The 26,678-nt window shown below is 39.0% G+C and overlaps 1 protein-coding gene across 1 annotated transcript in view; it reads right to left on the minus strand.

The window, feature by feature from the left end:
- DOK5 (docking protein 5) overlaps positions 1–26,678 on the minus strand; it is a 151,370-nt gene that overhangs the window by 64,214 nt on the left and 60,478 nt on the right. The window contains exon 2 of the mRNA XM_012761184.2: positions 14,624–14,731. Within this exon, the coding sequence (XP_012616638.1) occupies positions 14,624–14,731 (108 nt within the window). The remainder of the gene's footprint in view (positions 1–14,623; positions 14,732–26,678) is intronic.

The following is a 26,678-nucleotide window of genomic DNA, read 5'->3' on the forward strand; positions in this document are numbered from 1 at the left end:
GTTATGTTTCCTGAAAAAAGCACTAATGGTTTAAAGATACAATGCCAGTAAGTAGGGACAGAGAGGCAGGGAGATTCATGCTCAGTTCTAATCAAAAGTTATGAGCACAAAATATTTTGTCACACGTCTCCCCTCAGGACCTTTGAACACAGCGGTTTAAGCAAACATTTTATAAAAGATTTCCTAAGAAAGAACAAGTGTAGACAGTTATATCCCAACCTCCATATAGATGGCTTCATTCTTTCCAAAAATATCTACATGTCCTTGGTCACCTAAAATAAATTGGCTTAGCATCTGTCTGAGTTACAAATTTGGACTGTCTCCCTGAAGAGTAGATCTTTATTTGTACATGTGAAATAGCCAAAATAATCCATTTGTTCATTGTGTCTTCCTTAAAAATAAAGTGCTTAAACTGAAAAGTTTACACCTGAAATTTATAAAAAGAGTAGACTCTGGCCTGAGGGGCAATTTCATAAGCTGTCAGTGGGCGTGTGATTTTGTGTAATGTTTCTAGAGACAATCTGGCAGTAGCCACAAAAAACTCAAAGGTGTAGGATATTAAACTGATAATCTCACTTCCAAGACTCTTTCATGCAAAAACCTTAGCATGAGCACATAAAGATGCATGAGTTTGGCCGGGTGCGATGGCTCACGCCTGTAATCCTAGCACTCTGGGAGGCTGAGGCGGGAGGATTGCTCAAGGTCAGGGGTTCGAAACCACCCCGAGCAAGAGCGAGACCCCGTCTCTACTATAAATAGAAAGAAATTAATTGGCCAACTAATATATATAGAAAAAATTAGCCGGGCATGGTGGCACATGCCTGTAGTCCCAGCTACTCGGGAGGGTGAGGCAGCAGGATTGCTTGAGCCCAGGAGTTTGAGGTTGCTGTGAGCTAGGCTGATGCCATGGCACTCACTCTAGCCTGGGCAACAAAGTGAGACTCTGTCTCAAAAACAAAAAAAAAACAAAAAAAAAAAAACAAGATGCATGAGTTCTTTACTATATTAGAATCTGTGTTAGCCAAAAATCCCAAACCTTTTTGTCCATCAATTTGTGTATGCTTAAACAGATTATGGGGTATTACTACTGAAGAGTACTCCAGAGCTGTTAAATCAATGAAGTACAGCCATTAATTATTGACTAAAAATTATAGTCGAAACATGAGGGAAAGGGAACTAGCATAATTAGTGTGACCCTATAATTGATCTCATAAACCAGAATATTTTGAATATGAAAGGAATTGTCACTAAAATTTATGCAAGAACCACAGACTCACCAAGTGTGCCCTGGAGAAATTTAGATTTATGGTCTACTTAAATATAATATATGATATGTATAATATATAACAAATTATTCAATTTTTGCAGTAAAATTATAATCTATAGATGTGTGAGAATATGTTTGCATTTGTATAGACAGAGGATAGAGTTTTAAAATGTACATTAACCTATCAGTATTTTTTTCTGAGGACAGAGACTAGGGCCCAACATCAGATTTTTTCATTTTACTTCATAATTCAGAATTATTTACACCCATTAACCACTTCAGTAAGTCACTCACGGGTCCCGAAACCTTGCCCACAGCCGGCACTCTGTGCATTGACAATGGATCCGTTTTGCTCTTGTGTGATGAGGAAAGCTTGAAAGCACTGAAAGCTTGTTTTACTTTACAGGCAGCTTTACTTGTCATGTAAATCAGAATAGGTAACATATACATATGTTTTCATTACGTTATTTTTAAATGTTCCCAATTTTATTTTGATAAATGAAAAATTAGAAAAGTCATATCACGGCTGTTGGCTAAAGTCGCTGTGCGCATTCATCTGTGGCTGTTGACTACAGTCGACGCTGGTACCGAAGTGGTTAAAAGGAATGTGTGTGATTTTTTATAATTTAAAGAGTAAGAAATGTGAAGAAAAAAAGAGAGGAAGAAAACTGCAAAAAAAAATAAATAAATAATTAAAACGAAGTAAGTGGATTTCTATTTTTTTGTGGGGGGGGGTAAATTATTAGTAGAGGTAGGTCTTGCTGTGTTGCACAGGCTGGTCTCAAATTCCTGGCCTCAAGTGTTCCTCTCACCGTGGCCACCCAAAGCATTGGAATTGGAGGCATTAGCCACTGCACCTGGCCAAGTTTCTATCTTTCATCAACACAACTTCTTGAGCTGTCACTCTTTTGACTAATAACAGCCTGTGATTTCTCCTGGACCCAAAAATCATTTGATTAGTTTTTCATCACCATGAGAAAACCTTTTCTTTTTGGCATCCTTTTTCTTTTGGCATCATTTACAAAGAGCTGCTGTGTGTTCTTAGTTTCTATTCAAGTGTTTATGCACACAGGCACATGAAGGCGAAACCAGATAGACTGAATGCTAGAGATACATGCTAAAGATAAATTCACGTGGAAACACACACAAATTGGGGGAAAACTATCTACAATCAATGAATTTTGTAAGTAAAGTTCATTTTTGTCTTGTTTTTCCTATTTTGCCACGTGTATATGTGTGTTTCTTAAGAATACAACTAAGTCGAACAAATAGTCTCGTAATGGACTAAACAGCTTAAATTTTCAAGAACCCTCACAAAAACCTAAGGCTTTTTCCAAAATGCAAGGACAACTAACCATTACTAATGATTAGTCAAATAATTATGAAGTAGAAAAGAAAATCATTTAAAGTAGATGATTGCTTTAGGCTTTTAGGCTAAAGTAGATCATAGGCTAAAAATGACTGGTTTATGCACATTACAAATTTTTGTATGCACATATACAAACTAAGTACTTAATTCAAAAGGATTAAAATTGAATAAGATTTAAACAAAAGAATCAGGTAAAATGTATTAAAACATGCAGGATATGGAGGCTGAACATTATAAGAAGCTGACGAAATAAATCAAAGAATCCTCAAATAAATGGAGAATCATACTATATTAGATAGACTCAACATAGAAAGATGTCAGTTCTCCCACAATTTTATCCATAGATTTAATATAATTCTTCTCAAAACCTCAACAAAGGTTTTCTATAGGCACAGACAAGCTTGGTTTAAAATTTTATGGGAAGACTAGGGCACCATTATAGAATAGACAAAATAACCTTGGAAAAGAGAATAAAATGTAATGAATCACTCTACTAAATGGAATGATCACTCTAGGCAATCCTAATATACTAAGGATTACCATAAGCTACAGTAATCAGGAGATTATGATACTGCATAGGGATAGATATTAGACTGATGGAAAAGCATAGAAAATCCAGGAACAGACCCACCACACAAATAGGCCCAAATAATTTTTCACAAAGGTGAAAATGCAATTCAATAGGTGAAAATAAATTTCTTCAATAAATAGTAGTAGAATAATTGGCCAAACACAAGTAGAAAGAATTAACCTCAACCTATATCTCAACCTTATAAATTCAAAATGAATCATGGACTTAAATATACAACTTAAAACTATACATTAAAAAAATGAGAAAATTCTCAGGATCTAAGGTTAGGCAAAGAGTTCTTAGACTTGACACCAAAAGCATGATCTATAAAAGTAAAAGTTCATAAACTAGACCTTATCAAAATTAAAACTTTTATTCTGTAAAAAATCCTGTTAAGAGGATGAAAAGGCAAGTTACGCTCTGGGAGAATATTTGCTACCACATACCTGGCAAAGGACTAGTATCTAGAATAGATGCACACACACACACACACACACACACACACACACACACCAAAAGCAACAGTAAAAAAAAATTAGAAAATGGGTAAAATATATGAGGAGACATTTCATAGAAAAACACATACAGAAACATGTTCAACATTAAGCCATTAGGGAATGCAAATTAAAACCACAGGGAGATGTCACTATTAAAATGACTAAAATAGAAATACTGACAACACCAAATGCTAGTGAGGATGCAGAGAAATTGGATCATTCACACATTGTTTGCAGGAATGTGAAATGGTATAGCCACCCTGCAACACAGTTGGGCAGTTTCTTATAAAACTAAACACACAACTATCACATGACCCAGCAAGTGCATCCTTGGAAATTTATTGCAGAGATGGGGATGGCAGCAGGGGCTGAGTGACAACTTATATGCATTCAACAACATGTGCGTGAATGTTCACAGAAACTGTATTTGTAACAACCAAGAACCAGAAACAACCCAGGTGGGTTCAATGGAAGCATGTAGGCAAACTATGCTAATGCACACTTATGGATAACTCCTTAGCGATAAAAAGGAATGGACTATTGATACACACGACAACTTGGATAAGTCTCAAGAGAATTATGTTGAGTGAAGAAAGCCAATCCCAAATTATTATTATATACTATACCATTCCATTTAATTGGCTTTCTTCACTCAATGGCTGTTTGGACATAATGAGTCCTCAATAAATACCAGCTACTATGATGACTAAAGTAAAGCCACTGGCTTAATGGTACTGTCCAAAGGTACAATGTATTTTAAAAGGAACTGTATTACTAATTTAAAACTAAGGGCTTAATGAATCAAACACAGCATGAAGCGCTTATCTTACATTACTTAAAAAAATATTCGCATTAACCTTGTGAGGGAAGTCCTATGATCATTATCCACACTTTATAAACTAGGGACTTAAGGAACAGAAAATTTAAATGTCTAACCCAAGGCCGCTCAGATGATGAATTGTCTTTATGACCAAGAACCAATAGTGTCCTATTCTCCCTTTCACCACAAATTTAACCAAAATGTAATGCACACATTATATTCCATACACTGATAAAGATGCCCAGGTCATAGGGATGAACACACAATGCAGGATTTCTGGCTTCTCGGAACTTACTGTCTATTAGCAATAAACACATATACAAATAAATGAAAGGCACAATTTCAATAGTGATAAATGGTATGCATTTAAGAGGTAATATTTCCCTCTCATCTGCAGTTTCACCTTCCATGGTTTCAGTTCATCATGTTCGATTGCAGTCTGAAAATAGTTGAGAACAGCACAATAAGATTTTGACAGAGAGAGAGTGCACATCCAAATAACTTTCATTACAGTATATAGTTACACTTGTTCTATTTTATTATTGTTGTAGTTAATCTCTTACAGTGCCTAATTTATAAATCATCGTAGATATGTGTGTATAGGAAAAACATACAATATATAGGGTTCAGCGCTATCCATGGTTCCAGGCATCCACTGGGGGTCTTGGCACATATCCTCTGCAGGTAAGGGGGCACTACTGCACTAAAGAAATGGGATTATGAGTCACATGGAGTACTAACATCCGAAAGAAGAGAAGAAACCATGAGGAAAAGCTTTGCAGACCAATGGAACAGCAAGTGCAAAGGCCCTGAGGTAGGAAAAGTGAAGGAAGGCCAGTGTAGCAAGGTGGCAAGTGGCACAGGATGGTCTCAGAAATGGGCTAGGGCAGAATTATGCAAGACCTTGGAGTCTATGATATTAGCAATGAGATTTGAAATAATTCTAAGCACGATGGGGAACCTCAAAAAAAAAATCCTTAAGCAGAATAACTTTGAAACCATCTTGTACTTGGAACTCACAGACGATACATGATCTAACGTTTGTGACTCATGCCTCGGGAGATGTCACAACATGGGACTGACATCACCTTTAATCTTGTTTCAACCATGGCCATACAACATGGTGTATTTATTCTTTCTCTCTGATTTTGCTTTCTGTGTCTTCTTTGAAACTTGTCATGCTGTCACACAAAACACTCAGCTTTCCAATCACAATTAGGGTACTCTTAACAGAGGAGACATAGAGAACACATTTACCCTTGACAGTTTTAATGGTGTTTTTGACTAAAATAATATTTCATGAAGAATATATGTATCTCTGATGAAAATCTTATTGCTGCTAAAGTATATGTAATATTTTCTATCACAGTGAATGTACATATATAAACTATAACTGAAAGAAAATAAAAGGCTAGGACACAAGGTATGGTGGCAGTTTTGTTTATAATTTGCACATATTAAAATAGTAGACTTACTAAATATAGTGTTGACTCTTGGGAAGATGATTGCTTTCTCTTTCTAGTATTAGTTCAAGAAGTAAATCAGAGATTTTTTTTTTTTAAAAGGGGAAGATTATAGGCCAACACAATCTAGAGAAATAGTCGATTTGGTCCATGTTGTATCAAAAAATTGCACTTTAAATATTAAAAGTTTTCAACTAAAAAGTCTTTATAGTTTCTCTTATCATACACGTAGGAACTGTGAGCCCACATTTCTGTGAGACAACAATAACCCAGTGTTGGATCATGTGAAAGTAAAAAGAACAAACAAGTAAAGGGAAAAAAAAAAAAAGAGAAGAGTGGAGGAAATACCTTTAACATATAAGGTTGATGTAAGAAACATTTTCTAACATTTATGGGGAAAGGTGCAGAGGTTTAAATTAAGTATGCTATTGAATGTTACACATATAATCCATAAAATATTTCTTGAGAATAATGTAATCATCAAAATTCTTACGGAAGAAAGGTTGGAAAGAGACTGTATCAATGACCCCAATCATTAACTTTCTAAAGGAGAGAAATCTGTTGACAATGTTGAAAGTTAATAAGACACTAAAGAGACGTTAGGCACATATCACTTAGAGTTTCAGAAGCAACTACTAGGGAAATGATCACAAAGAATGAAGATGGGATTGAGCCAAGAAAGGTGTGTTTCCCGGGGCTGTCATAACAAAGCACTACAAACTGGGTCTCCCGAACAGCAGAAATCTGTTCTCGCACGATTCTGGAGGCCAGAGTCCAAAACCGAAGTGTTGGCAAAGTTGGTTGCTACTGGAGGCTCTGAGAGGGAATCTGCTCCATGCTTCTCTCCTGGCACCCGGCGGCTGCTGGAGGCAATCCTCGCCACCCTTGGCTTGTGGACGCGTCACTCCCACCTCTTCCTGTCTCCGCCTGGCTTTCTCCCCGCGTCTGGGACTCTTCCAGGAGGAACACCGGCCGTTGGATTAGGGTCCACCCACTGTCCTGCAGTAGCCTCCCTGGAACTTGAGTACATCTTCAAACACCCAATTTCCAAATGAAGTCACATTCGCAGGTACCAGGGCTTAGGACTCGAGCATATCTTTTTTGCGGGTCACAATCCAACCCACAACAAAGGAGTAGGACTGGAGTGAGCACAACCGCTTCCCACGATGAGCTCTTCAATGCCATCTGCTTTGTTGAACCTCGTGCATGTTCTATATCGATTTTTAACATGTGAATCACCGTACAAACATGATGGGGTCATCTTTGTTATCAGAGGGTCTTCTCCATTAGGCAAAACCACACTTCAGCTCGCATGGCCAAGAATTTGGCATGTGATTTGCATGGCCCTTTTTATTCTCCACATACCGGGGTTCTCCTAACATTTCTATTATGCAAGACTACTCTAAGTAGACCACAAATCATGCCCTGGGAACCCCATGTATCCTTGGAATCCAAAGCACCTGCTTCATGCCAGACACTATGCTGGGCCCTGAGGATGGATCCAAAGACGAACAAAGCACAGTGCCTGTGTTTAAGGAATTCAAATCCAACAGAGTGTGACCGTGTCAGGACACTCCTGGCCGTGGGTAACAGAATCCCCTACCCAGGACATTTTACTATGTCTCTAATAATCAGGATTCGACTCTGCTGAGCATGACAGAAAATCCAAAAGGATGGAGGCTGCAACAAGATAGAAGCTTTTTCCTCTCACATGAAAGGAACCCAGAGATGGACAGCCTCAGGCCACCCTGGTGTTCTTGGGTGTCAGGGAGCACAGTCCAGCCCCAGACGCCCACCTCTAGGCCTGACCTGTTGCTCGCTATCCTCCACGTGTGGTCCTCCCAGCATGGAGGGCCAGGATGGCTGACACCCATTCTCTAACCAGCAAGAAAGAGAAAGAGATGCAGAAGGACATGGCATCTTCCTGGCTTTTCCCCTTTAGGCCAGAATTTAGTCACATGACCATAGCTCGATGCATAGGGATCTTTACTTTGGGTAGCCTTGTGTCCAACCAAAAATCACACATCCATTAGCAAGGACAAAGGGTCTGACTAAGGGATCAGCCCCAACTAGGCCAAATCGACCACCACCATGAAGATACAGCGTCGCATTCAGTGTGACCAGCGTTTCCACAAGAAGGGGCCCAGCAGATGGGCTGAGGCACGGTGGGTCGAGAAGAGTGACAGGGAGGTGAAAACAAAGCAGACATGCAGCAGGGTTGATAAATGTTTGCTACATGGACCAGGAAGGGAAGGGTGCTCACGCAGGGGAGGAGTGCATGCAAATTTGGATTGGATATGGGAAGGATACGGAAGAGAGTGGGTGAAGGATGACTCCCTGGCTTCTGTCTTGAATGACAGAATGGCTCTTGGTGCCATACCATGAGACAGGGAAGCCCAGAAAGGAACCAGAGTTGGGCAGGAAATACAGTTAATCCAGTTTCGAACATGTTTCAGGAGCCTTTGGCACTCTAGTGCACACTTGTACCTCCTTGACTAGTAAAAGCACTCAGATGAGAAAAAAAAAATATTTTTTTTTTTTTTGTACTGCAGTTCTTGTATCTCCTTTACCGGAGCCATAGAAATGTGAGTATGGGAGTGTTTACCACTTGGGAAAAGTATCAGAGTAATTAGCTATCATTTAATTTATGGAGATGTGCAGAGTTACATCCTCTTTGGCACTTCCTTTCTCTGGAAGGAAACTTCCAGAACATAGCCTGGTGGGTAGTTTCTTGCAGGAAGAAGGGATGACTCCAGAGTGGATGTTTGAGTATTGAAAGAACAGGCTATGTCCTATTCTAAGATTTTGAAAAGCCATATTGTAGACGGCCATATTGGAAGAGGAAAGAGGGAGAGAGAAACCGGGTAAAAAAGAACGAGTCATTGGTACAGAAGGGTTATCTCGCACGCAGGCGTCCGCACGAGCTACACCAGCAGGAATGCCTTAGGACTTTACCTGGCTGTGTGAAACCTAGAATCTTGTTTCTGGAGACACCAAGGACAAGGTCTGGCATTGAGCTTGGGAGACCCAAGAGTTACCTAGTCACTAAAAAAGGACAGAACGACAGAACACACAAGAGTAAAGGGGTGCGGCAGAATGACAAAAGCAATGACGGCGACTATTCTCTGCAGTTACAGGGTTTTGCTCGCTTTTCAAATACGTTCACAAACATTTATTCATTCGACACACAGCCCAGCCCTATGATTTCGGTGGAGTAGGAGTGATCATCCCTCGTTGTTCACTGTTGAAACAACAGTGGGCCAGGTGGACGTGTGAGAAATAAGGTAACCCGCAAAAGCAGCGTATCCCAGACTGCGCTTCTTAGAAGTAAACTTATCTGTTCCACAGGACAGGTGATTTAAAAACAACAGTCCCACGGCCCAGCCAGCTTTGGAAATGCTGACTCGGAGTTACCCTGAGTTCCTTGCTGCAGGGCCTCTCAGAGCCTGTGATGAGCTACACTGGATCACGGACCTCAAAGACGTTGGGGAGGCAAATGTTGCCCTTTCCAAATTCTTTGACCACACAGCCCTGTTCGTCACAAAAATCTCTTTTGCTACACTCTCCGGTACACACTTTGGGAAACGCTGTATTACAGGGTGTGTTGCAATTGTCCTTCTGGTGCAAGGTGAACTTAATCCTGCAGACTCAGAAATGTGTGATGATGAGGAAGCCACGGTGTGACTTGCCTTGGAGGTCACCTTCACGCGGGAGGTGGGCAACACAGCACAGGCACGTCGTGGCAAACAAAGCCAGGATTAGAACCCGGGTTGCCCACATGCGGGTCTGGCATAACTTCCCGTCGTGCCATTTGCCTTTGTCTCGCAAACTGTAGATGGTTTTCCTTCCACTTAGCTTTCCTCTCAATTGTTATTCGTCTGGAAAAAGTAAAACTATGCAAGGAAACTCTCAGCCCCTTCTGGTTAGTGTGAGCAACTTTATTTCCTGAATGAAAACAGGGAACTCATGTTTAACAAGAAGGTCAGGAACTATATTTAAAGTCGCTAGAGTCTTAAATATTGTTGCAATTACAATCAATCAAATTCACAGCATTCTCTGACAGCTATGGGTCTTCAGGGGCACTTCATGGAAGAGGTAAAGAAATGAAAAGTGAATTGTTCTGTATGTGCATTATTCATATATTTATTTTCCAATTTTTGCATGAGAGCAACTATAGCTACATTTTCAGTGAGGAGATACGAAGTTTTAAAATTCTACAGTCTTTTTCTTGCGTTAAAACTTCTGAAAAGGATCAGATGTGCAAAATTTTAGCATTTTTTTCCCTTAATGACATCATTAAAAATGAAATGGAAGAAGTACTGTACTTTTATAAATGCTACAGATTTCCTATGGGAGGGGAATGTCTACAAATGCCACACCATCTCTGTATTGATCAAATAGCGTAATATATATTTCCTCATTTCTTTTGGAAATTGCTTTATTTATATTAGCATAAACTCTAAAATTTGGTCATGGTATGCTACTTATAACCCCAGTATTTTATTATCAAGATTCATAAATTACACAGTATTTAGATGAAAAATGCATATCTCAGAAACACTCCAGCTTTTTATATGCCCCCAAGAGATTAATACTAAATGTATCAGATCTAAAAGAGTAAGGAGGATGAATCAGCTACAGGAACTCATCAAGGGCTTGGAGACTTAATGTAGATAATTCTTCCGTTCTGATGCTTTGAACTTTGGTTAATGATTATTACAGATGAAAGAGAATGTGGCTTACCACGTTCCCCAGAGATTTACATATTAAATTCCAAACCCAGCAGGTAGAAGTCTGAAGCAGGGCAAATTTGTCCTCAACTTCCCCTTCTTCATTTCACAGTCAAGGGAGAACTTTTCAATCCATTTTGCTTTTATATTTGAGTCTGTCCTTCTAGAACTTCCAAATCCTGGTTTTTTCTTACCCACCACCCCCCATCACCACCCACCCTATTTCCTCCAAATCAAAATACTTCTTCCTGGTTTCAAATGCCTCAAGTACAGATCTGTTCCCATAAGCTAAATAAAAGCATGACACACAGACTTCTACGTGTAATCCACTTCCTCTATTGATAACATCTATTGCTTGTTAGTCAACATTTTAAAAAGTGTCCTCTACAGGTTAGGTACTGGTATTAGTTAATAGTCGATCATGCCCTTACCCCTCTCCCCCAAAAAACAATCCCAACCTTGTGGACCTTATTTCATGGTGGGGAGAGGGAAAGACAATAGAAACAATCAATGAGTGTGGTGTGCAATGATAAGTGCTAAGCAGAACAGCTAGAGAGGATGGGAAGGGGTGAGAAGGTAGATTGTATTTTAACACAATAACTGCCCTGTGAGTTGTATTTAACTCATGCTAATTTTGAGCCTGGGGACTCATGAAGCATTTGTAACTCACACATCTCTTTACCCTGGGAGCCACGTGGTGTGCAGGCAACTCATGCTACCTTGCTAAAGCATACACATTACATGATGGGTGGCCCCCTGGGCAAAACCCTGCAGTTGGTTCACAAAAATCTTATTTGTTAATGTTCTTATCGTTACAATTAGTATTGACAATTTAACTGCATATAACTCATACACAGAAACCAATAAAAAATAACAAATTTTTCATTAAATTAGAAAGGATCGTTTTGTTTTCTAAGTTTTTATTCTATTTTCGCAATAAAACACTGTAGCTCCAAGGAAAAAAGATTTTTTTTTCTAGTGTAGCAGTCAGTGTGTTAAATGAGGGAGTCAAGAAATGGCATCACTTAGAGGAGGGATTTGAGTAATGCCCTGAACATAGCAAGGGAGTGAGCTATGCGGGTGTCTGGGGGAGAGCATTCCATGAAAAGGGAAGAGCAATTGCAGAGGTAGCAATGTGTCTAGCATCTTCTAAAGAAGGTGAATAGCCCAGCACACCTGGAGCAGAGTAAAGTAGGATTGAGGAAATTGACAGATGAGGTGAAACAGGCCAGAGAGAGTCAAATCATGTGACCACGTGACCACTGCCTTGGCTGAGGGCTTTGAGGTGAAAATTATCAAGATGTGATGTTAAGTTGTTTTGAATAGATTACAGACGGCCAAGAAGTAAGCAGCCCAGGGACTCAGACCCCAGTGACAGCAGCAGAGGTTGTGGGCAGTGCTCAGAGTCTCCACAGATTTTGAACACAGAGTCAACTTCATTTGTTGATGGACAGGTTTGAGGAGTTCCAATAACACATTCCTCACTTGTCCTCTATCTTCTCATAGGTATGTATAGGTCTGCCCACAAAACAGCCTATTTCTTTGCTTTTCTGCATTCAGAAAGCTAGGTATGCAACCAGCTCTATGAACCAATTTCAACGATCCTTTAGCTGTTCAATGAGCATGTACTGTGCAAATGGATTTTTAAAAAATAATTCTCTCTGTTAACTAACTACTTGACGGTTTGAGTTGTTTCCCAGAAATGGTGGATTTTCCGCAAGACAAAGGAGCTGAGATTCTGAAGGCCCCTGGGCTGACTTCCTGACTCCAACCTGCCACCATCCCCCACAACCTGCCACCATCCCCCACAACCTGCCACCATCCCTCACAACCTACCACCATTCCCCACTACTTGACCACGACCTGCCCAAAGCCACGTGGTCCCTCCTTTAAAAGCCCAATTTCCCTTAGTCCATTAGGAGAGACAGATTTGAGGCAGCTTCTCCCTTTCTCCTGATAAGACATCTTTCATATCAAAAAATCCCTTTTTTCTGTAGCAATCCTATTATCTCAATAATTGGATCTTTGTGCGACGAGCAACTGGACTTAGGCTGAAATCCACGTGTGGTTTCAATAACAGGTACAGGAAATTGTGAAGAATTGGATATTTCCAGACATATCTGGAATTTGACCCAAACAAGGAAAACCTCAAGAGCATCAGTGGCCGCACACAATGACCACGGAACACAACAGTCTGAGGGTGAGCTGTATAGTTACAGGATGGCTGAGGGTCTCAAGAGTTCCGTCTCAAATATACAACCCCAATTTCTGACCACCTAAGCTCTGTCTTTGTCCAGGAGATAAGCCAAATGCCCTCTTGCACATTTTGAGCCCCCTTTTAAGATAAGGCCTCCCAAGCAAAAACAAAGCAATAGAGATTCATTCCTGTAGCATTGTTCGCCATCTGGCTATTGGGCAAGATACTGGCTGGGTGCACATGAAATAATGGGGACATAACACATCTGGTCCAAATGACTGGTGGTTTAGAGTGTCATAGGAATGGAGAGCTTGGCTCAAGATTATCTGCAGGGTTCCAAGTTATGCTATCACTGGCTTCATGGATCACCACTCCTAAGTATTATAATAGATTTGCAATTCAACAACTTTTTCCTGAGGACAAAAAAAGAAACCTTATTTGAATAGCAGAAATCTCTGGCATCTGGAATATAAATGGTAGAGGAAATCTGGACTCATAAAGAGGTATAGCTGGATTCTCCTTAGGAAAGAAGGAAGGATGGGAGTGGGGGGAGTCCTCGGAAGGTGAAACTGCCTCATGGGGTGGCAAGGCAATGAAATGGCTCCCTCCTTGACAACTCCCTTCTCCGCTTATCTCAAAGGTTTGTCTTGTGCTCTTTCTTCCCTTATATATGCATAGATGTGCCTATAAAGCATAGCATCCTCTTTAGTTCTCTAATTTGAGAAGGAATACAGTTTTCCCTACTGTTTTCATCACTATATAAGCCAAGCTGACAACATAGGCCCTTTATAAGATGTTGTGAAGTCACCACTTTTGGAGGATTTGCACAAAAGGAAATACTGTTCACTTCCCCCAACTAGCCACGTTTTTGTGCTAATGGATCCACTGGCTTCATATAAAATTTTAAATGGCCAAGAAGCCCATCCCCACTGAATTCTCACCAAATAAGGATTAAAAGAATCTTCAAGATGGAAAACCAACATTAAAATATTCTATCACAGAAATAAGCATGTTTCCTTCACAGACAAAAAAGTATGAAAAGAAAAATACAATATGAAAAGAAAAAATGCATAGGCTGCACACTGACAAGGACCATGGAAAAATGTGTTGCCATGTAGAGGGAAAGACTTAGCGAATTTGCGAATCCAAGTGGTAACTAAATCTGTATTTACCTTCATGTATTTCAACAACTAATTACTGTTTTAATGAGGTGGTCTCTCTCACTAATACTAAGAAACTGCAAGTCTGAATTAAATTTAGTCATCAAACTTAAAGAAATCAACTAACGGGTGAACTTTATCTTCTCCCACCAATCCCCTGTTTTCTGTTCCTTCCCCTCCCTCCTCTCCCCACACCCCCAAACACTGAATGAGTATCTGCTGTGCATCAGGCACTGTGTTAGATACAGTGAGATCCAGTCTTCACCCCCAAGGGGCTTCAGTGTTGGCCATATAACAACATGGTAAGTTCCATATTACAGACTGGAAAACAACAACCACCACCACCAGAAAGAAACCAGAAGAGTCACTGTGTACTAGTTAATTACTTTACACAATGAGCAAGTAGATGTTATTTTAGGGATGTTTTGACTTTTGAAAACATTCTACTTGTAACTTTGTGAAAAAATCTAGACAAGTTTTCAGACTCAATGATTTCAAGTTACCTCCTCGTAAATAGATTTCTGGAAAGCTACAACAATTGAATCCTACCTTGTGATAACACCTAAAATATGCAGCACGTTCATCAGAAAATTTCTCCAGTCTTTTTGGACCTTTGCTTGAAGCTTTCTTGAATACTAACCAGCATCGTTGATAAATCTGGAAGGAAACACAAAGACCGAACTCAGCATCTCCACTAACAGACATTTGCATTTAAATGTTTTCTTTTTGATTTTTTTTCACCTGTGAAATATTTACAAGCCAGAAATGTGATGTTGCTTTGGGAAAATAAAAGTTTAAAACTCAAAATTGTTTTCGCAATGGGCATATTTTGCCAATCAGACCATTACTGGAATCGAAAGAAAATAAATATTGGAAGGTAAGTTTCTTCATGTTTTGATAACAATGACTAGGCACATTACAAAACAAACCCCAGAGATAAAAGTCCCAAATCAATACAAATAACACAGGCATTCATGGCACATGCTATCATTTCAAATGCAGTTAAATCAGAAACTCATGGGCTTGGTATACACTAAAGATCTCATTGCCTGTTCTAGAATGATAACAGCTCATGTGCATCATGTGATATTCCTCATAACTGATGGTGAAGAGTTGGGCCAGACACTAGACTGCCCAGCTAACAATTAGCTGATCAACACGAACCAGATTCTTGCTTAGAAAATTCAACCCAGAGGCTCAATGCCAGTAGGTTATAAACGGAGGTTGTAGCCATGTTGAATTACACACGTGACAGCTAGACAGTGGAACCTGCTAGAGAAAACTAGATTATTTCCACTCTGGGCTAAAAAGACATTTTATTTCTTTGTCATCTTTCAACTTCTAATTTAGAGATCTAGCTCTTCCTCTGGGTTTCTCAGAAATCATCTGTATCCCCAGGAATCTATCACATCAACATCATTACAACTTTTAATTGTAACATTTTGAATGGGAATCTGATTCTAGCTACTGAAAACTACCCTGATGGGAATAACCAATATAGACTATATTAGCACATTAAAATATTAATAATACCAAAGAGAGAAAATGCAAAGAGCTAATGAGTATATGAAAAACAATGTTCTCCAGATGCAAAATGAGATTTTTTAAAACCTAAAAATTAATAAGAGTATAAATTAATGATAATATTCATAAATGGCAAATACCTGAGTGGCACTATGCTACTCTGCTGGTGATCTTTAAAGGCCATTTGACAACAAAAAAGAATAGAAATCTATCCTAATGAAAAAGCCCAAAATGTAGCCAACAGTGAATAAGGAATTCCATAATCAAGTGCAGAAGGGTGGGTACTGTTCAGTCATGATTATCTTTGATCTCTCAATCACCTTCTATATACCATATATATGCAGTTTTGTATATTCAACCCATAACTAAATTTTATGTACTATAAAGTTTAAGAATTTCTGAGCTAATAGAAAGAAATAAAACAATGTCCAGATAAAAACATTTGATCATTCAAACCATTGTTGATTTAAAATACTTCTTAGAAGTCTATCAGTACTTGGCAGATGGGTGAGGAATTCAGGTCTGCTACTACTTGTTTGCAATGTTTAATATATTCCGTTTTACTCTTCTGTCCTATCAACTTGAACATAAATTAATTGCCTCGTTCAGGATGGGAAAAAGAAAATGAAATTCATACCATTCCAAAGTTTAGCTCTGAATGCAGAGAGTGGGACACGTGTCCAATCCCAATGAATATACAATAAAATGTTAGCAGTCGTAATGAAAACTACTCAATGTTCAACAATAAGGAGTAACAAAGTAAATCATAATAGTGCTATAATATGTAATGTAATATATATTACTGATCTATAGGGTAATATTGGTAATTATTATACATAGTAAATATTGTACACATAAATATAGTAAATATGTAGTACATATTGTGATATACAGTGTATACATTTTAATATATACTGTAGATATATAATAATATAAGTAGGCATTATATAAAAATACAGTGATATAGATAGTATACATATTTATTAATATATAGTAAATTATACTACATCTATAATATATGTTACCTATTTATAGAATAACATAAGTAGTTCATTTGAAACTAGTTACAGAAGGAATTTCTAATGACATGAGAGAGTGTTCATAATGTTATGGGGGGAGCAGAACATAAAATTTTGCTTACGTCATGATCTCTGCTATACTAAAAATGTATTTTAAAAAAGCAATGTTTTCTTTGGGTCATAAGAAATAGGTTTTGTGCTTTGCTTGTTAGTTTTTGCTTCATGTAATAAAAGTTAATGCTGTAAATTAAATGAAAGAGAATTCTGTTATTTCTTAAATACCCAGAGGTATTAGTATAATTAAAATCAATTCTGTTGGCTTTCATCTTGCACAGTTATTAAATCCACTGAGGAATATAAAAACCTGGAGACAAAGGTGGAAAGGCAATTCAATGGGCGGAAAAGTAACCTTTTCAACAAATGGCGCTGAAGCAATTGGACATTCATATTCATAGGCAAAAAGAAAAACCTTGACTTATACATTAAATCACCCACTTTATTAAAAAATTAACTGAAAATAGACATAAATATAAAATAAAACTATAAAACTTTTAGGGAAAAGAAGAAAATGCTTAGAATTATGGTACAAAGAGCTGTTAGGCCCAACACCAAAAGCACAATCCATAGAAGGAAATCTCAATAAACTGGACCTCACCAAAATTAAAACCTTTTGCTATGTGTAAAACTCTATAGATGTTGAAAAGATAAGTTAGAGACTGGTAGAAAATACCTGCCAATCACATATCTGACAAAGGACTAATATCTGGAATAAAGAACTCTCAAATTCAACAACAACAAAAAATCAATCAAATTACAAAATTTACAGAAGACATGAACAGATATTTCATGAGAGAAGGTAGACAGATGGTTGAGAAGCACATGAAAAGGTGTTCAACATCATTACCAATCAGGGAGAGTGTACATTAAAACCACAATGAAGTATCAGTACATACCTATCGGATTGGCTGAAATAAAAAAAAAATAATAATAATAATACCACCAACTGCTGACAAGGATTTGGGAAAAGTGGATCATTCATACATCACCCGTGGTCATGTAAAATGGTCCAGTCACTATGAGAGACAGTGGTGGTTTCTTACAAAAATGAAATAAGCAACATACAGCCAGCAGTTGGACTCCTAGGAATTCATCCCACAGAAATGCCAGCTACTTTGCACACACACACACACACACACACACACACACACACACACACACACACACAGTATATGAATGCTCAAAGCTTTATTCATAATAGCCAAAACCTGGAAACAACCCGTATGTGCTTCAGTGAGTAAATGGCTAAACAAACTGGTACATCTGTACCATGAAATACTATTTAGCAATAAAAAGATAAGAACTATTGATATCAGCCACAACTTGAATAAATGTCTAGAGAATTATGCTGAGTGACAATAAAAAGCAAAACCTAACGGGGTACACAGTGTCTGATTGCATTTGCTTAGCATTCTTAACACGACAAAATTACAGAAATGGAAAACAGATGAGTGGTTGTGAGAGGTTAGGGATGTGGGGTGGTGAGTGGAGGGAAGTGGGTATGTTTATAGAAGGTCAACATGAGAAATCCTTGTGGCGAGGGAACTGCTCTGTCTTCCAATGTCTTGGCTCTGACATGGTGCTATAGTTTTGGAAGACTTTAATCAGAGAAACTAGGTAAAGGGTATAGGATTCCTTTGTGATATTTCTTACAACTGAATGTGAATCTACAATTATCTTAAAATAGAATGTTTCATTAATTTTTTTAAAGACAGAAAGATGTAGAGATATTTAACCAAGATCTTAAAATTACAGCCTAATCTAACAACTGTCAGCTACATTCTTCTGTCTTCTTTCTTTCTTTCTTTCTTTCTTTCTTTCTTTCTTTCTTTCTTTCTTTCTTTCTTTCTTTCTTTCTCTCTCTCTCTCTCTCTCTCTCTCTTTCTTTCTTTCTTTCTTTCTGCTATGAGATCATCCTCTAATTAACCACTAGACTGAGTAACTTTAAGAAGGCAAGTTACAAGAGCCATTGCTAAAAGTTCAAGCACAAAACCCTTTTCAGCATGGAGATCCAGCCATGAAAATTAACATTCTCAGTACTATGGTTGGCAAAGAGAGACTTATCAACATCTCTCTTATGTCTAAATAACAGATGAGACAATTGGCTCCCTTAAAACTTCACCACCACCGGAGGATTGTAATTACAGTGGAATAACTGTCACTCCGCTCGTTCAAATAAAGGATGTGGAAAATAGGTTTCTCACTGTCATGCTATTATTGGCAACCTCTTGCTTTCCCATACTTACCATGAGAACGTGTTCAGAAACTGAACCTGTTCAAGGCATGCAAAAAATATGCCCACTACGAGAAAAAATATTTTCACCATGGAAGATATTTTAAATTTTCTAATTATGCCTCGGTTTTCAGATACAATCTTCGATGACAGAATTTCTAACTTCTTTTTTTTTTTAATTCGTTCATGTTCTTCACAGTTGAACCAGAATTTGCCTGGCTCACGTCCAAAGGTTGTTGAACGCAAGCTAAAGATTCCTCAAATTCAGCATGCCTAATGAGTTCCATTTTTGACCCACATGTATTCAGTTTAGGGGACTTTCGGGGTTTTTTTTTATTATTTTTCTTTTGATTTATTAAGTAATAGGGGCAAAAGTGCAATGTTATTATCAAATGACAGCAAAATTATTATCATGTAAATTCATATGCAACATTGCTGGGAAGTCACTGTGGGATAAATTAGAACATGTTGGTTCATTAAGAAGTAAAGAAAACTCCAGTTTGCTCTATGAAAAGGCAGTTTAGCATGTCAAACTGTGATGCACAAACAGATGGCACAAAAGCAGAGGGTGCAGGAGTTGACAGGGATCTGTGCATTCAAGAGCCTTCCTTTATGTCATACCACACACACCAGGGATTCTCAGAGTATGGTACAGCTTCGCTCAACATAATTGTTAAATAGGAAGATTACTAGAGATTAGCCATGGCCTACTGAGTCAAAACCTCTTGGCTCCAGCTACTTGGGAGGCTGTGGTGGGAGGACCGCTTGAGTCCAGGAGTTTGAGGCTGCAGTGAGCTATGTTCACACCATTGCACTCCAGGCTGGACAGCAGAGTGAGACTCCATCACTTAAAAAAAAAAACCAACAAACTTTGTGGGATGGGGTCAGACAAATTTGATCTCTCACATGTTCCCTAGATATTTTATTTGTCATTTGGAAGTCAACACCATAAATATTTCTTGGCCGGGCACGGTGGCTCATGCCTGTCATCCTAGCACTCTGGGAGGCTGAGGCAGGCAATCACTCAAGGTCAGGAGTTCGAAACCAGCCTGAGCAATGGCAAGACCCCGTTTCTACTAAAAATAGAAAGAAATTAATTGGCCAACTAAAAAAATATGTAGAAAAAATTAGCCAGGCGCAGTGGCACCTGGCTATAGTCTCAGCTACTCGGGAGGCCGAGGCAGGAGGATCGCTTAAGCCCAAGAGTTTGAGGTTGCTGTGAGCTAGGCTGATGCCAGGGCACTCTAGCTCGGGCACCAGAGAGAGACTCTGTCTCAAAAAAATATATATATGTATTTCTAAAGTGCTTTCAGACAACACGGTGCCTCCCCTTGGGACTGCGGACAGAGAATTCTCCAACAAGTGCTTCACGATGGAGGCATCTGAGACGGGTGGTTTCCAAAAAGTGGCGTAAGGTGGCCTTTGAAATGGAGCAGTGTGAGATGTCACCGTGAGTTTGAGACACACTGAAGGTGAAACGTAATTCTTCAAACCAGAGTCAATTCCCGATTTCAACTGCCAGCAATCTGTGTCCTAAGGACACTAGAAGAGCCACCTGGTAACCAGTGCTCAAAACTTACCTTAAATATCTCAGTATTATTCAGAGACAATAAAACAGGAAGACTCACTGCACATGGTGCCATGTGGAGACTAGCTGGGTTAACACTGACATCGTTGCAAACAATGACAATTTTAAAACAATCCCACTCACTTAATAGTGTAGGGCAGTTTTTAAAAATGCATTATTAATTTATTCAACTGTTTCCTTAATATTTTACATAATGAACCTACTTACCACCTACAGTATTACTTAGTTAACATGTTTCTTTAAATTGACATTTTAAACTAACATGTTTTTGTGTAAAAAAGGAATCTTTTATAAAAAATTCTTGGCACGGGGTCACACTCTATCACCCAGGCTGGAGTACAGAGTCATGATCATAGCTCACTGCAGCCTTGAACTCCTGGGCTCAAGCAACCTTCCCATCTCAGCCCCCCAAACAGCTAGGACTACAGGCATGTGCCACCATGCCCACCTATTAATAATTTTTAAAATTTTTTTTGTAGAGACAAGGTGTTGCTATGTCACCCAGACTGGTCTTAAACCTCTGGCCTCAAGTGATCCTCCCACCCCAACCTCACAAAGTGCTGGGATTACAGGCATGAGCCATCACACCCATCCAAAAGAGGAAACTTTTATCCCAACTGTAACAGGAAGCAGTAGTTTCACTGGCCATATATAGTAGGTAACTCTAGTGATATATACACTGTGCAAGAATTCAACAACGGAGTTATTTTCACAGTGAGAAACCTCACCTATACATAGCGTTCCTCCATCTCAGCACTATTGATGTTTTAGGCCAGTTAATGTTTTTGTAGTGTGTGCGGGGAAAGTGTCCAGTGCATTAGAGGATGTTTAGTAGCATCTCTGACTCCACCCATTTATGCCAGTAACACACTCCCTCACCTCAGGTGACGACCAAAACTGTCCCCCCAAAATTTATGTTGCCAAATATTCCCTCAGCCGGGGGAATGAGAACCACTGCTATGGGTGAATGCGTGCTGATCCAATCGCACAGCTAAAGAATATGAGTCTATGTGAATATCTTCAAAGCCCCCGATTTGGACAAGTCAAGCCACAAAATCCACCACTAAGGCTTAAACAGACAAGCGCATCCACACAGTTTTAACAGCCTGGCTGGAGGTAGCTAATTTAGTAGTTACATGCAAATCTCATTTAGTCAGCCTTAAACTGTCACCAGCCCATATATTAATATACTTTGTTCTGTTTTCCCATTGTCTATTCTTTCTGTAAAACTTGATATCCCTAATAATTTTTGGCCCTGGTTTAAAAGTTCCTGATGTTTTTATTGGCTTCTTTTACAAGCAAAGAATATTCTGGTAGGTTCATTGAGATTTCCAGTCTGAGAAGCAGCTAAAACAATTAAGAATTTTCTTAGGGTTCCTTATTTTATTAGCAGTACTTCACATGTGCTGAATAGAGTCACAATTATACCTCTGGAGGATGCAAGGACAGTTATGAAAATAGCAGAAAGCAAATTTTGGTCACAAAATTCCTACTAAAAGGAAATAATATACTACTTCCACGTAAGCTGTAGAGAAGAGAAAAGTATAAATAAGGTGGGCAATTTAGGCCTTTACAGTCTAGCGCAAGAGTAGGCAAATTTTTTATACAAAGGGCCAGATAGCAAATATTTCAGTCTTTGAGGGCTCTCTGAGGTCTATTGCAACTACTCCACTCTGTTGATATAGCATGAAAGCAGATGTGGAATATATGTCAGTGAACAGGGGTGGCTGTCTTCTAATAAAACTTTATTTACAAAATCAAGCAGTGGGCCAGATTTGGCCTGTGGGCCATAGTTTGCCCACTTCTGGGCTGTCGTAGTATTTTCAACTCTATAAGCCTAGGACTTTTAATGAACACAAAAATCTGTTTGTCAAGTCCCTCCTGGGAGAAACAGGGGAGTGACTATGCACCAGGTGAGAGCCCCTGTATGTCCTCCCTGCCCGTGCAAGCCAAGATTCTACCTCAGTAAAATAATATTAAAATGTTGACATGAGGCTTTTTCAATGCCCTGCACCAAATTTCTGGTCTCCTTATCCATTACTAGGGAACTGCTATTCTATAATGAATATGGATGCCATCCTGAAGAGTACTTTCTCATGCAGAGAAAGCACTGGGCTGCAGTTAGGTTTCTATAGATATTTTATTCTATGACGATAAGGTGCATAGTAAGAGGGGAAAAGATAGGTTATAATTGTTTCCCATTTTGCCAGCATTCCTCTTCTGTTACCACATTGACTTTCTCTTGTCAGAGCATCCTTCTCAACCCTAAAGATACATCCTAGGTCACTTAGTGATGAATTGGCTTAATTTCTCATACCCTACCCCCATTTTCACCTATACTGTGAAACAAATCAAATATTTTCCTCATCCAGGATGTTAATCTCAAAGGCTGGCACAGGCTAAACTGTCTGCGCACTGTGGAATGTTGAGCCCTTTAAGTGCATTATTTCAATTAATCCTCCCAACAGTCCTTTGTGGCAGGTGCTATTGTTATCCCTAGTTTAGGATGAGGAAATGTGGCCTTGGTGAGATTAAGCACCTTCCTCAAGGCCATGAAGCTAGCAGAATCAAGCCAGGGTTCCAACTTTGGTTTGTCTGACTCTGGAAAAAAAGCTCTTAACCACTGCTCCAGGATTTTTCCAGAAAAGTTGGGTTCCTAGGGATGCACCAACCCATGCTGATGGTTGATCCATCTGTATGAAGTTTATTTTCATGCTTATCATAATCTAAAAAGAGACATTTAGTTGTAACCATATGCTCTTTCATCTGGACTACTACTTTATAGCTAATCTATTTCAGGGTGACATTTGCATTTGTGATTTGAAGTTCACTGGCACCAAGTGTTCACCTACACTGGTAGTTTTTTACATAGTGTTTCTGAAACTGGAATTTTAAGACACTAATCCAAGACTCCAAGTTATCCTAGCAGTCTGTGAGAAGTGTTTGCTTTGAAAAGAACTCCACACAATCCCTACTTTAAGTGACAACGTACTTAGTATCCTTGACAGAAGTATAGAAACCCAAGCTAAGTATTTCTAACAACATTCAAAGTTATTGCATGCATGGCCAGGCACAGTGGCTCATGTCTGTAATCCCAGAACCCTGGGAGGCCCAGGCAGGAGAATCACTTGAGGTTAGGAGTTCGAGACCAGCCTGAGCCAGAGCAAGACACCATCTCTGCTAAAACTAGGAAGATCAGCCAGGCATGGTGGCATGCGCCAGTAGTCCCAGCTACTCAGGAGGCTGAGGCAGGAGAATTGCTTGAGCCTGTAAGTTTGAGGTTGCAGTGCGCTATGATGACACCACTGCACTCTAGCCCTAGCAAGAGAGCAACACCCTGCCTCCAAAAATAAAAAAAAAAGCTATCACATGCAACTTCTCAATTTTTCTTGGCCTTCTTTGCCTTTCTGACTCTCAGCCTCTTGCGCTTCCTTGGTCACAGCGGCAGCAAACTAATGTCCAGGCTACCTGACTCCCTGCCAGCCTAGACAGCCCACTACCTGGGGATGACCAATCACTTCTCCATGAGTATCAGCTTCTCCCACTTGGCTGGTGCCACCCTCTTCCCAGAGTCTTAGGCGCTTCTGTCACCTTCAGACTGCCCAACAGTCTGTAAGTGCTACAATCTGGAAGTCAAGGAAGGAGACTTGGTAACCAAGGAGAACCAGGAGGTAGGAATGGGCCCAGCACATTATTACCCCTCCCTCCTATTGGTCATTGCCTGCAAATTTCTCCTTCTACAATAGAAGAGCTTTGGCCTGGATAATCTCTAGTTAGAACTTTCCGGTCTTGTGAATGACTCTGTCATGCTAGGATCTAAGAAGCTGCTACATGAAAAGTACCAAAGAGGGAGATCTTTGGCACCCTTGAATCCTAACTTGTGGGCTGCTACCAATGCCACTTACCAAAATAATAAGTGGGTCAGAATCATGTATTTTATGTATAATCATGTATTTTATGTTAAAGAAAAAAGGTCTTTTTAATGAGTAAACAACATAATTTTATGCCTATCATTTGACTATACCTTTCATTTGTAAGGAAAGAAATGCTAATTTGGAGGGAGTTGCACAATTTAAATTCACTGTAAAGAAAAATACCAGCAAAAATGGGGTAATTAATCATAGAATAAAATATGTATAAATGGGATTTAAAAATACTTAAAAAGCATCCACAGGGAATAAATTAGCTATGTCAACCCTTTACTGATGATGAAGTAAATTAGCACAACCTTTCCGGAGGCAGAATTATGCCTACACTTTGACCCAGAAACACGACTTCTAGGAACTTCCCCCTGAGGAAATAATTAAGGAAATATGCACACATATGGGAGCAGGGTTCTTTGGAGTAAAAACTGGGAATACTCTAAATGTTTCAGAGGACTGGTTTAATTAATTATAGCATATCTGCAAACTGAAAACTGTCATCATTAAAAATGATGTTATAAAATAATATTTATACCATAGAAAATGCTATTAGTAAATTTTTAAGTATAAAAAGGAGGTTATCCCTGCTTTTTAATCTGTTTCTCCTCTATTATACATGCATATATACTCATTCAATAAGTCAAGGCCAGTTGCTCATGCAAGAAGATTATGAGCTATATTTGACCACTCCCGCCCACACACACACAATTCTAGTAGGAAAAAATCTGTACTTTAATGGAAAAGTATGCATTGGCTAGCAAGCACATTTCTAAGCTTATCTGCTTTTGATTCTATAGGAGCTATTCTACTACTCTGAAAATTACAGGTAACTGATAGCAATGCAAAAAGGATTCCAGTCTATAAAGATGTAAATTATGTTCTGTTCAGTGGGACTCCCTCCCCTCCAACTGTTAACAAAGCCAGATTTGCCTTTTTTTAAACACTCATTTCACTATTCTGGGTGTATAGATGTGTGAGTTCTTTGCATTATCCTTTGAACTAGTTAAAATGTTCTGTTTTGTTCCCTCATTTAATGAGTTAAGTAGGATCTTAACTCATATCTTCATTCTTCATCCGTATGAAAGTCATGATTTTACCTGTTTTTTAAAATTGTCTTTTAACACAATCAAACCATCAAGTCCTGTGTATTTTAGCCTCTAGCTAAAACTGAAACATCTTTATTTCTCTGCAGAAGACTGCACCCTAACCCTAAGCCACCACCTTCTGACTTTCAGAGGGCTCCCTGTTTCATTCTTGCCATTTTCAATCCATTTTCTATATAACATCTGGGGTGATCTTTGAGATACTAATCTAACCACATCATTCCGGTACTTAAAGTATTTCTGTGGCTGCCTGTTGCCCTCAGGGTACAAGACATTCCAGAACCTGCAAGAACTGGCCCCTCCCTACTTTATAACCTTATCCTGATGCTTTTTTCATCTTATATTCTCCACTTATAAATGTATGCCCTGTGATAAATACGCATTTTTAGTGTAATAAAATATGAATATGTTATTTTGAAAGAAATTCTCATGGAATTAATATCTGCCATGAACTGCTCAGATCATCTCACCATACACAGGAAACACCTCCCCTGTCAGGTCAAAGTTGACCAAGGTTGAGAAACCCAGAACTAAAAGAGAAAGCTATGTTTCCTTTTCTTTCTCTCTCTCCAATGTGTTTCTGTTCTCCAGAGTAGAAGCACTGTTGAAAGAAGCCATAATCAGTTACAGTTATTTATCTAGCTTCAATTTTTAACTAGCTTTATAGAGAAAAACAAACACACATTCTAAAGAGACACCAGAGAATCTACAACACTGGGTGAGCATTCTATTTAACCAAAAATCTTAGAGCTGATATCATTCATTAATTCATTCAACAAATATTTGCCAGATGCCTACCATGTACCAGACACTACAGGGACAAGGGATATGGCTGTAAAAAAAATAGAGAAAATCCACTGTCCTTATTGGGCATCCAAGCAATCAGGAAGATACATATGTTTACATGCCTGCACATGTGTGTACATCTTATAATATGTCATATGGTGCTATGTACCATGAAGGGAAATCGACCAAGGAAAGTCGTAAGAATTGCTAGTGGTGAGTACTGAAATTTTAAATATGGTAATCAGAAAAACTGTCACCGAGAAGATGACATCTAAGCAAAGACCTGGAAAAGATGGAAGATCAAACAGATTGGAGGTGTTAGTGCAGAGGGCTCCAGGCAGAAGAAACAACAAAGGGGCGCTGAGAGAGAC

The sequence above is a fragment of the Microcebus murinus genome, chromosome 16 (assembly GCF_040939455.1).
Source record: "Microcebus murinus isolate Inina chromosome 16, M.murinus_Inina_mat1.0, whole genome shotgun sequence".
NCBI lineage: Eukaryota > Metazoa > Chordata > Mammalia > Primates > Cheirogaleidae > Microcebus > Microcebus murinus.